Here is a 13,061-nt window from a genome sequence, read left to right as displayed (position 1 = left end):
GCCTAGCATAGCGAACACTATGGCAAACAGGCTCTGACACGATCCACAGCTGATTTCCTCTTCAGGCTGTGGGGACAGCCATGAATAGACCCTCTGCTACAGAATAAAACAGAAAACTAGACTGATTCTGTTCCATTCAACTCAGCAATCTACGTGAAGCTACAGATGCTTTCCTAATTCCCTGTAATACAAGTCTCGTTCATGCTTTTCATCTGATACCACTCATAGCAAACACCATCCAGAAATTCATGCAAGACCAAGCCAAGATGATCCGAATCACACCATCATGGCCCAGACAACCATGGTATGCCTATCTAGTACAATTCTTCATCAAATCTCCCGTGAGACTGGGAAACAGTCCTGCCTTACTAACCCAAGAAGACGGCTCATTATTACACCCAACACTGCCCACACTCAGTCTGACAGCATGGATATTGAATACTCAGTCCTAGCACAATGGTCTCTACCAATCCAAATTCAGAATATCCTCCTCTCAGTGAGGAAACCATCCATGAGGCGCAGTTTTTTGTTTTTTTTTTAAGTGAAAATGGTTCTCAATGTGGTATACTTTGCACAACCTAAACCCATTCAGTTGCAAACCTCGCCATTTACTGTCTTATGTGCATCTGGATTGGCAACTTCATCAGTACGCATGCATCTTAGTGTCAATGCAATTTATCATTCACCAGAAAATGGAGCACCTATTTCCATGCACCCCCTAGTCTCCCGATTCATGAAGGGACTCCTGTATCTACACCCACCAGTGCCTTAGGACATCAACATAGTTCTCACTTCACTGATTGAAACTTTCTTTTGAACCCCTAGAAACTGTATCTCTGAAATACTTAACATGGAAGATACTTTTTCTAATAGTCACTTCTACACGGAGGGTCAGCGAATTGTAAACTCTAGTTCACTACCCTCCTTGAATGCAATTCTTCCATGATAAGGTAGTTCTCAGGACACATTCGAAATTTTTACCAAAAGTGTTTTTTGTGTTTCACCTTAACCAGTCAATAGTTCATCTGATTTTCTTTCCAAAACCTCATTAACATGATGGTGAAAAGACATTACGTACATTAGAGTTCTGGCATACTACAAACATCGAATAGAATCCCACAAAAAAGCATCACAACTCCTTGTCTCATATAATCCCAACCAATAAATTGGGCATGGTAACCAGTTGCATACATCACTGCTACACAGCTGCTGAACTCAATCTCACCAATCCAGTCAAAGTTCATCAGGTACAAGCAATGGCTTCCTCCGTTGCACACCTCAGGGAGGTACCTATAGAGGACATATATAAAGTGGCTACCTGGTCATCGGTGCATACATTCATTTCCCACTAGTGTCTAGCTGCCTTTGCCTCCACAGATAGTACAGTGGGACAAGCAGTCTTGCACCATGAAGTTCCTAAATAGTCTGCTCTCTATGGTGGAGTACGGATTATTTATCCAAAGACGTTACGCTGCAGCACTCAACTTGAGACTCTCCACAGACTAATTTACCCTTGTTTATTGACGGAAAAAAGCAGCTTTGCTTTCCATAGATAGCATGATGGATTAGCCATTAGATGCATTTTCTCCTTCCTGAATAGCAGACTATCCTATTCTATTAGCTTTGAAATAAACTGAGGAGATCCTGAAACAATGCCTGCATGGGAACTCCCGCACGTGCTCAGTTCCACATTAGAGTTCAAAGCTCTACTAGCTTGGGGGGGGGGGAGAGAGATCTGTTCAATGCCAGCTGATGATGTCACACTCAGATCATGGCTAATTTATCCTGCTATCTATGGAAAACACCATTTACTTAAGCAAACTTGCCTATCCATCTTTTCTGTGAAGACATTTTCTCTTATTGTTACTCATGAATCTACCCTCTTTTAGCCTCTGATAATGTCCTCTTGTTTGGAACTTTTTCCCATTAGAAAATGCTTGCCTTCTATGCAGTATGTCTACCTTTTGAGGTATTTTAATGTCTCTGATATATCATAGAAATATAGACTATGACAGCAAATAAAGACCGTGTGGCCCATTTAGTCTGCTCAACTTAATTCCTGCTGCATTGCCTTAGGGCTCAGTTGATCTATCTTTATAACTAGGGATCTTCTATACTTATTCCATGCCTTCTTGAATCCTGTTGATCTTTGTTTTCACCACCTCCACTAGGAAGCTGTTCCATGCATTTACCATTCTTTCTGTGAATACTTTTTTTTTTTTTTTATATTACTCCTAAGTCTATCCTGTTTGAGTCTCATATTATGATCTCTTGTTCTAGAATTTACTTTCCACTGGAAAGAGTTTTGCTGCTTGTGCATTGCCCTCCTCTTCTACAGCGTACATATTTAGTTCTAAGTCTCATTTCACAGGTCTTATGAGCCAGACTATGCACCCATTTTGTTGCTCTTCTCTGAGTTGCCACTGCTGCTTATATCCTGTGTGGAGAATCAGAATTGAATATAGTACTCCAGGTGAGGTTTCAACAATGACATGAACTGAAGGTATTTTTATTTCCTTTTTTCTATTGATGATTGCATTCTGTATTAGTGCACATCGGTATCTCACCCTGCATTTTGTACTATCTTCTTACACATCGCCACTGAAATGCATGACACTATACTTGTTTACATTAAGTTTTCATTGCCAAACTCTTAGCCTGCAACAGCTCTGAAGAGTTTAGACTGTTGCAGGTCGTTGTGCTATCTGCAAGAAGACCAGCCTTCCCTACCAGACCTTATTACTTAAAAGCCCTGATTTTCAAAAGCCTACGTGCATGACCGGCCTTGTGCGTGCTGTGCGCATTTTAAAACGTGCCCAATCATGAGCATAAACCTGGTACACGCACAAATGCCAGGCCTTGAAAAAGGGGCGGGCCGGAGGCAAGGTCTGAGTGGAGTAGGATGGAGGCCGGCCGGGACAATGGCCATTAGCTGCTGTCCCAGGGAAGCGTGCACCAGCAGCCGGTCGGCGCTCAGAAACTACTGCTTGAGAGGAGCAGTAAGTGGTAAAATAAAAAAATTTTGGGTAGCTAGGTAGGGGGTTAGGGGTTGGGGTAGAGAAGGGGGAAGGAAGGTTAGGCAGGGGAGTAGGGAAGTTCCCTCCTAGTCCACTCCTTAATTGGAGTAGACTGGGAGGGACCTAGGGGAGGCCCGATTGCATTGCCGTGTGTATTACTTAAAATTTGTCGTCCCCCCCCCCCCCCCGCGTGTGTCGTCCGCACGTGCACGCACAGATTTTAAAATCAGACGTGCGGCCATCTGATTTTATAACATGCGTGTGTCGACCCTGCTTTATAAATCGACCCCAAAATGTATTGAACAGAACTGAAACCAAGACTGATCGCTGAGGCACTCCATAAATAATACTACTTTGGAGTACCCTCCGTTTATCACTAATCCTCTCTTGCCTATCACTCAATAAGCAAATAACAGTTTCTACCTTAGGACCTACCCCTATGATGCTCAACTTATTTATGAGCCTTGACCACTTCGGAAACTATAATAAAATTAATCAAATTCATCCTGACATATTACTACTTCAGTTTTAATAATGACATCTACTTACCAATCATAGGCACCAGAGTGGCACAACAATATGCCAACCTTTTTTAATGGCAGAACTGGAAGTCATTTTTGAATAAACAGACTAGACTGCACCCTTCAAATATCACTGTATATTGATAACATATTTATGATTTGGACAGAAAGAGAAGAGACTTTTTTTTCTCATACAGTTTTACAATTCTTTTAATGCATTCCATCCTTCCAAAGTGGGCTACCATTAAAAAGGGCTCTTCAGTGTTAAATTATCAGCAATCAAAAAAACAAAAAAGCACACTTGGTCAAGCTTTAAACTTTCCATTATCCCTTATTTTTTTCATATTTTTCCTGTTTTTTATTGATAATTGTGAAAACAAATATTGTGCCAGAAAACTTTCCAATATCTATATAACTTTTACACTAAAGTCAATTGATATTATCTGCAAAATAAGTTCTGTGATTGATGTTTAGAAACAAATGGTATCACTGCACTGTGGATGATTTCAGAATAAAAAGAATACTGATGCACTTTCATGAAAACTAGTTGGGATTATAAAATGTTTGCTGGAAGAAAAAAAAATTGTGGTATAGTTTTGCATAAGTTTTGCACATTTTATAAATATGGAATATTTTGCCAAAAATTGAGTTTTTTCTTCCCATGATGGCAGCTTTTAAAGAAGTGCAACATTAAGTACTGTAAAAGTTTTGGTACTTTGTAGTTGCTCTCTGAGGTTTTCTCTTTCAATAAATAAAAATCTTTTGACATCAAAAATGTCATACAAAAATTACATTGGTATTGGAAATTTTTTTTCAATTTTTGAAAAGACTTTTTAGTGTAAATATATAGGAATTGGAAAGATTTCAGGCACAGTATTTGTTTGCACAATAAACAATAAAAAAAATAAGGGATTATGGAATGTTATAAGCTATGACCAGTGGCTTTTTTGATTGCTCAAGAATGGACTACTTCGCAGAGAAAGTTAACATTTTTGATACCGCAGTTTCTATCAAAAATGGCTGTTAACAAATATCTTTATACAAGAAACCGACTGACAGAACCAGTTAGCCCACCCATTCTACCCAGATCCAGCTTCCACTCTTTACATACAAAAAAATCCACTATACACAGTCAAGCCACACAGAATCACTGTATGCACTCTGATACAAAAGACCGGGATGAACACATCAAAGTCCTAATTGAATCCTTCAAACAAAAGGGCTACAACCCCATTATCCTATCCAAGAAGATTGCTTGTTCATTTAAAACACCCCAGACAAATCTACTATATTACAAAGAAAATGAAACCACAGAGCAAGTATCCCTTGTAGTTACATACAACCAGAGCTGGAAAACTAAAAAAAGAAATAAAATCATAAGAACTGGAGGATGAAGAACTAAAAGAAATATTCCCTGCTCCACTGGTATTGGCCTTGAAACAGCCACACAATCTGAAGCAAAAATTAGTAAAAAAGCAAGCTTCTAACAAAGAAGAAAGAAGAAAATGGTACATATTCTAGCAATATATCATTCTGAAAACTATGCCAACACATTACAGGACCCCATAATTACCCAAATGGAAAACATTCAAAATAAGGGGATGCTCCTCCTCTAATTATAGTGTATATTATTCAATGCAGAAAATGTGAAGAAACATGCGACATTGGTGAGCCAGGCATTAAAGGGAAGAGCCATTTCACACAGACATGAGATCGAACATGACAGAGAAGACCAGACCAACATCTCTGGGTAACACTTTTCGGAAGCAGACCACTGCATCAGTTAGGATAAAATTTAAAACAATCCCGGAAAGTAAGACTTTTGAGGTCAAAATGATCAGATACTTTGGAATTGACAACAAAGGACAGAGACCTAGGTTTCATATCACATTATGAGCCATAAAGTTATACTGCCTGTCACCTTCTGATCACCTTTCCCCTTTCTCTGTCACTAGTATGCCTTTTATGAGTCTTATTGCAGCCTCACAACTCTATATTTCCTGTTAAGTATAATCTTTTGCTCATTCTATTCTGACCTGAGGAAGGGAGAGTATTGGCTCTTGAAAGCTAATCAAGTAATGTATTAAGTTGTCCAATAAAAAGTTATCATATATATACAGTTGTGCTCATTAGTTTACATACCCCTGGCAGAATTTGTAAGATGTTTAGCATTTTAAGAATACTTCTCTCTATTCTTCAATCCTCCTGAAAGAGTGCAGTGATTCAACTGTTTGCAAAAGAAAAAAATTTTTGATGGAAGGAGAGGAACGTTTCATATGCAATGATCATAAATCCCCACCAGGGTAATATGATTGTGGATATAATCATAAACGGACCTCCTCCGACCAATATGTGCAGTTAATGTTGCAAACACTATTGTGATCCAAACGCTTTTTTTTTTAAAAAAACTTGTGTGTGTCTTTACTCTAAAACATTTCTCATTGTTAATCAAGGTGAAAAAAATCACTCTAATATTCTCAGTCAGTTTCAAATGTACGCTCCGCGCAGCCTTGTTAACTGCTCCCAACGAAGGGTATAAATAAATCGTTAGAAAACGCTTGTGAAGAGACCTAGATTGGCAAGCTGGACAGTCTTTTATGGCTTAAACATAAGCTCATACAACACCCCAACTTATCTGCTGGTTTGGCGGGTCACCGACGTAGCCACGTTTCAGGTCCGCTCTGGGACCTTTCATCACGGAATTCCCTGATGAAAGGTCCCAGAGCGGACCTGAAACGTGGCTCTGGGGCCTTTCATCAGGGAATTCCCTGATGAAAGGTCCCAGAGCGGACCTGAAACGTGGCTACATCGGTGACCCGCCAAACCAGCAGATAAGTCGGTGTGTTGTATGAGCTTATGTTTAAGCCATAAAAGACTGTCCAGCTTGCCAATCTAGGTCTCTTCACAAGCATTTTCTAACGATTTATTTATACCCTTCGTTGGGAGCAGTTAACAAGGCTGCGCGGAGCGTACATTTGAAACTGACTGAGAATATTAGAGTGATTTTTTTCACCTTGATTAACAATGAGAAATGTTTTAGAGTAAAGACACACACAAGTTTTTTTTAAAAAAAAAGCGTTTGGATCACAATAGTGTTTGCAACATTAACTGCACATATTGGTCGGAGGAGGTCCGTTTATGATTATATCCACAATCATATTACCCTGGTGGGGATTTATGATCATTGCATATGAAACATTCCTCTCCTTCCATCAAAAATTTTTTTCTTTTGCAAACAGTTGAATCACTGCACTCTTTCAGGAGGATTGAAGAATAGAGAGAAGTTTTATATGTAGCATGAAGGATTGATTTTGGGGTTTATGATAGCATTGTAAGAATCCTTCTTAAGTTGTTTTGGTGCTCATTGATAATAGGTTAGCATTTTAAGAAAACATGAGTGATCAGGCAAAACACGCCTGTTATTTTTAATGTTTCAAATTAAACTATTATGCATCACAGAATAGCTCAAATTTAAGCAAGCCATAGCAATGAAGGAAATAATAAAATGGTCCTGTTCAAAAGTTTGCATACCTTAGTTCTTAATATCCTCTATTGCCCCCCTTTGCATCAATGACGGTTTGCAGTGTTGTGATAGTTGTGAATGAGGTCCTTTATTTTCTCATGTGTTAAAGCTGCCCATTCCTTTTAGCAAAAAGCTTCCAGATCCTGTAAATTCTTTTGTTGTCTGGCACGAACTGTATGTTTCAGTTCTCCCAAAGTGGCTCAATGATGTTGAGGTAAGGAGACTGTGATGGCCACTCCAAAACCTTCACTTTCTTCTGCTGCAGCCACTAAGAATCGACTTGGCCTTATGTTTCGGATCATTGTCATGTTGTTTTCTTTTTTTTTTTATTTAAAAACTCTTCTATACCGTCGTTGAGTTAGATAACCATCACAACGGTTTACAAAAAGGCACGTTAACGAAAAATATGAGTGGTATAGATTACAAATTAACCATGTGCCATCATAGAATGGTAACAATTTAGTGTCAAAAACTGTGTGTGTCAGTTAAGCTTATTTGTTCGGAACATATTATGTGGTTTTAATTTAACATTAAAATGCATTTTGTAGGTTTAAAGTAATAACTTCTAGTTTGGTGCGTCCTTATCATTCAACTGTTTTTCTCCTTATCTTTATCTTTGTAAAAGGCTTGTTTAAATATCGAGGTTTTCAGATTAGTTTTGAATATTTTCAAATTTCTCTGCAACCTTATTTCGAGTGGCATGGTGTTCCATAGCACGGGGCCAGCCATTGACAGTGCTCTTTCTCTTACTTGCATGAGGCGTGCTGATTTGACAGAGGGGACAGTTAGTAAAGCCTTATTAGCAGATCTCAGGTTTCTTTGTGGTACATGTACGCGCAGTGCAGTGTTGAGCCAGTCTGCTTTTTCAACATGGATTAGTTTATGAATTATACATAGTGTCTTATATTGTATTCTTTGTTCAATTGGAAGCCAGTGTAAATCGGCGAGTGTTCCTGTAATGTGGTCATTCTTTTTTTTGCCAGTCAAAATTCTAGCAGCTGAATTTTGTAATATTTGTAGTGGCCGAATAGTAGATTGTGGTAGTCCTAAAAGCAGGGAGTTACAATAATCTGTACTTGTGAAGATCATTGCCTGTAGAACTGTGCAAAAATTGTTTAGTGTTAGTAGAGGTTTTAGTCTTCTCAGGATCATTAGTTTCGCATATCCTTCTTTTATTTTCAGTGAGATGCGTTGTTTCAAGTTTAGCTCAGGGTTGATTATTACTCCTAGATTTTGTACTTTTAATGCTAACTCAACGGTTTGAATATTATTGATTGTGATTGTTGGTTGTGTATGATGTATGTTTTTATGTTCAAGGTGTACAAATTCTGTTTTGTCTATGTTTATTACCAGTTCCATCTGATTTAAGAGCTGTTTGATTATTTCAAGATACATATTGATAAGTTTCATTGTTTCTTCAATGGTGTTTACAATAAGTAGCAGTAGCTGTATATCATCTGCGTATATGTAATGTATGATTCAGAGTCCTGCTGGCAGGTGACATACTGGAAATAGATAAATGTTAAAGAGTGTTGCTGACAGGGCTGATCCCTGCGGGACACCGGTTTGTAGTTTGACTTTGTCTGAAAGTGTATTTTTAATTTGTACTTGAAAACATCTATTGTTTAAGTATGACTCAAACCATTTTATTGTTTTGTTAGTGAGTCCAATTTCTTTCAGCCTGTTGATTAGTATTTTGTGATTTACTGTGTCAAATGCTACGGAGAGATCTAATAGAACTAGAATGTAATGTGTTCCTGTATCGAAATCTCTTAAGATAGTATCTGATAAAGCTAAGAGCAAGGTTTCAGTACTGTAGTGTTTACGAAAACCATGTTGTGCTGGGTAAAATATGTTGTTGCTTTCAATGTGGTTTGACAGTTGTTTTTGTACTGTTTTTTCAATTAGCTTGGCTAATAGGGGTAAGTTGGAAACTGGTCTATAGTTGTTCAGATTTAGGGGGGTCGAGGTTCTTTTTCTTAATGATTGGTTTGATTATGGCTCCTTTCAAGGTATCAGGCATTACTCCTTCATTTAGTGAGAGGTTGATGTTCTTGGTTAGTGTTGGTGTTATTGTGTTGGCTAGTTTTTTTTCTAGTTCTGTAATGGGAATGGTGTCTATTACGTGGGTAGCGGGGTTCAATTGATTTATCATTTTCTCGACTTCAACCTGTGATATCGCCTCAAATTCTGACCAATTACTAACATCACTAGTGGGCATCTTAATTTCTTGTTTAGTAGTAATAGGGATAGTAATTGAAAAGTATAAGTCACCCCATGTGTAGCTTCCTGGCTGAGGAATACAAATTCTCCTCCAATATTTTCGGTAAGATGCTGCATTCATCCTGCCATCAATTTTGACTAAATTCCCTGTGCTGCTGTAGCTCACCCCCCCCCCCCAAAGACTGCAGAGATCCACCTCCATGCTTCACAATAGGCCTTGTTAACTCCTCTCCAAGCATAGGGCCGGATTTTAAAAGCCCTACGTGCGCCGGGCCTATCTTAAAAAGGGGCGGGGGCGGGACCAGAGGTCTCCGACACAGCAGCCATTTGCCGCTGTGTTGAAGGATTGCGTGCCGGCAGGCTGCCGGCACAAGCAACTTGCGCCTGCCTGGAGGCAGGCGCAAAAGGTAAGACAAAGGTCAGGGGGGTTAGAGTAGGGCTACGAGGAAGGGAATGGGGGAAGGCAGCCCGGCTCGGCACACGCAAGGTGCACAATTGTGCACCCCCTTGCGTGTGCCGACCCCCGATTTTATAACATGCGCGTGCCTGTGCGCGCATGTTATAAAATCAGGCATACATGTCTGCGCGCCGGGTAGCGCGTGCACATGTACACCCACACGCACCTCTTAAAATCTACCCCATAGTGTTTATGTTGTGTCAATAAAGTTTGATTTTGATCTCATTACTCCAAATTATTTTGTTCCAGAAATTTTGAGGCATCTCTAGGTGTTTGGCTTATTGTAAGCGGACTGTTTTGTGGTGTTGGTGTAGCAATGACTTTTTTCTGGAAACTCTACCATGCTATGGGCAGCATAGGCCCGGCGCACGCAGGGCTTTTAAAAACCGGCCCTATGTTTGGAGAGGAGTCAACAAGGCCTATTGTGAAGCATGGAGGTGGATCTCTGCAGTTTTGGGGGGGGGATGAGCTACGGCGGCACAGGGAATTTAGTCAAAATTGATGGTAGGATGAATGCACCATCTTACCAGAAAATATTGGAGGAGAATTTGTATTCCTCAGCCAGGAAGCTACACATGGGGAGCACTTATACTTTCCAACATGACAATGATCTGAAACATAAGGCCAAGTCGATTCTTAGTGGCTGCAGCAGAAGAAAGTGAAGGTTCTGGAGTGCATTCTAAAACATCCACACCATTTTGTTTCAGAGAAGCCTGTATTTCAGTAGAAGATGCTTGTGGATTTTTCTTTGCATTCCGACAAATTTTCCTGGCTGTTGTCTGAAATCTTTCTTGGTCTATCTGACCGTGGCTTGGTATTAACAGAACCCATAATTTTCCACCTCTTGATCAGAGTTTGAACAGTACTGATTGATATTTTCAAATCTTTGGATATCTTTTTATATCCTTTTCCTGATTTATAAAGTTGAACTACTTTTGCTCACAGATCCTTTGGCAGTTCTTTTACTTTCCCCATGCTTCATTATTCACCAAAGTCAGTGCATCCCTGAATGAAATATGCAATGGTTTCTAAAGAGCTAAGACACTCATTGACTGTTCATACATAGATGCTAATTATAATCAAACAAGGCACAGGTGTGGATCCCTACCCTTCTTTACCATCTCAACCTGTGTGTCAACTTGAGTGTATATTATCAATGCTAACATTCAAGAGTATGCAAACTTTTGAACAGGACCCTTTAATTATTTCCTTTTTTGCCAAGGTTTGTTTAACGATTGTACTATTCTGTGATACATAATAGTTTAATTTGAAACACATTAAAAATAACAGATTTTTGTCTGATCACTCATGTTTTCTTAAAATGCTATACATCTTACAAATTCTGCCAGGAGTATGTAAACATGATCACAACTGAATATATACATAATAAATAAAAACATTTTATTTGGCTTCGTTACCTTCATGTAGGCTAACATGGAAGCCAAACTATTTTATCCTTTTTTGTGAGAGAGTTTCAAAAGCTTTCCTGAGATCTAGGTATAGCAAATCCAGCATTTACCCCCCAGGTTAAAGAAATTGATCAGATTTATTTGTCATGATCTTCTTCTGGTAAAGCCATTCTATATTAGATCCTGTAACCCGATGGATGCAAGATATTTCACTGTCCTTTCTTTAGTAATGACTTTATTTCTATTTCAGCACAGCGGTTATGCCAATTGATCTGTGGTTATCAGTTTCCTCCCTTTTTACTCTTTTGTGAAGAGGATTGATGTCTGCCAGTCCCGGACTTATAAAATTATTCTTATCTCTGAGGAGTTGTTGAACAGGATTGTTAGTAAAGCTGTCAGAAACTTTCTAAGCTCCTTTTAACATTGTAGAATCTGCCCCATCTAGCCCAATTGCCTTGTCTAGTTTGTTTTGCAAGTTCCATGCAAATCTCCTCCTCTGTAAAACCCCTCTACTGTTTTATAGAAACATAGAAACATAGAAATGACGGCAGAAGAAGACCAAATGGCCCATCCAGTCTGCCCAGCAAGCTTCCCTCATTTCTTCTCCCATACTTATCTGTTTCTCTTAGCTCTTGGTTCTAATTCCCTTCCCCCCCCCGCCATTAATGTAGAGAGCGGTGGAGGAGCTGCATCCAAGTGAAATATCTAGCTTGATTAGTTAGAGGTAGTAGGAGTAGTAACCGCCGCAATAAGCAAGCTACACCCATGCTTATTTGTTTTTACCCAGATTATGTTATACAGCCCTTATTGGTTGTTTATCTTCTCCCCTGCTGTTGAAGCAGAGAGCTATGCTGGATATGCATCGAAAGTGAAGTATCAGGCACATTTGGTTTGGGGTAGTAACCGCCGTGACAAGCCAGCTACTCCCCGCTTTGTGAGTGTGAATCCTTTTTTCTTCTCCCCTGCCGTTGAAGTTATGCTGGATATGCGTGAAGTATCAGTTTTTCTTTTCCCCTGCCGTTGAAGCAGAGAGCTATGCTGGAAATTCGTGATGTATCAGTCTTTCTCCGATGCCGTTGAAGTAGAGAGCCATGCTGGATATGCGTCGAGAGTGAAGTATCAGGTACATTTGGTTTGGGGTAGTAACCGCCGTAACAAGCCAGCTACTCCCCGCTTTGTGAGTGCGAACCCTTTTTTCTTCTCCCCTGCCGTTTAAGCAGAGAGCTCTGCTGGATGTGTGAAGTAACAGTTTTTCTTTTCCCCTGCTGTTGAAGCAGAGAACTATGCTGGATATGCATTGAAAGTGAAGTATAAGAATGGAGTGATCAAGCTAGTTGAAAGGCATCAGGAATAGAGGAAGGTGGAGGTAGTAATCTGGACATTTGGTTTGGGGTAGTAACCGCCGTAACAAGCCAGCTACTCCCGTCATTGTGAGTGCAAATCCTTTTTTCCACATTTCCTCATGCTGTTGAATCTTAGAGTGATGTTGGAGTCACAGTAACCATGTGTATGTTTATTGACTAAGGGTATTGTCTCCAGGCAGTAGCCATCATTCTGGCGAGTCACCCACTCTTCATTGGCGGCCTCTTGACTTTATGGATCCACAGTGTTTATCCCACGCCCCTTTGAAGTCCTTCACAGTTCTGGTCTTCACCACTTCCTCCGGAAGGGCATTCCAGGCATCCACCACCCTCTCCGTGAAGAAATACTTTCCTGACATTGGTTCTGAATCTTCCTCCCTGGAGCTTCAAATCGTGACCCCTGGTTCTGCTGATTTTTTTCTTATGGTAAAGGTTTGTCGTTGCCTTTGGATCATTAAAACCTTTCAAGTATCTGAAAGTCTGTATCATATCACCTCTGCTCCTCCTTTCCTCCAGGGTGTACATATTTAGATTCTTCAATCTCTCCTCG

At 39.8% G+C, this 13,061-nt stretch overlaps 1 protein-coding gene across 6 annotated transcripts in view; it reads left to right on the top strand.

Moving 5' to 3' along the window:
* Positions 1-13,061, top strand: part of PANK1 (pantothenate kinase 1) — a 138,341-nt gene that overhangs the window by 97,040 nt on the left and 28,240 nt on the right. The window contains exon 5 of one of the 6 annotated variants that reach the window (XM_029609841.1): positions 2,372-2,503. The exons of 4 other annotated variants lie outside the window; for them this stretch is intronic. In XM_029609841.1, the coding sequence (XP_029465701.1) occupies positions 2,372-2,459 (88 nt within the window). In that variant the 3' untranslated portion in view covers positions 2,460-2,503. The remainder of the gene's footprint in view (positions 1-2,371; positions 2,504-13,061) is intronic. One more of the 6 variants, XM_029609842.1, reaches the window with a different exon arrangement.

Source organism: Rhinatrema bivittatum, chromosome 7 (assembly GCF_901001135.1).
Source record: "Rhinatrema bivittatum chromosome 7, aRhiBiv1.1, whole genome shotgun sequence".
Lineage (NCBI taxonomy): Eukaryota > Metazoa > Chordata > Amphibia > Gymnophiona > Rhinatrematidae > Rhinatrema > Rhinatrema bivittatum.
The sequence above is the reverse complement of the archived record's forward strand: the minus strand, read 5'-3'. Positions and strand labels throughout refer to the sequence as shown.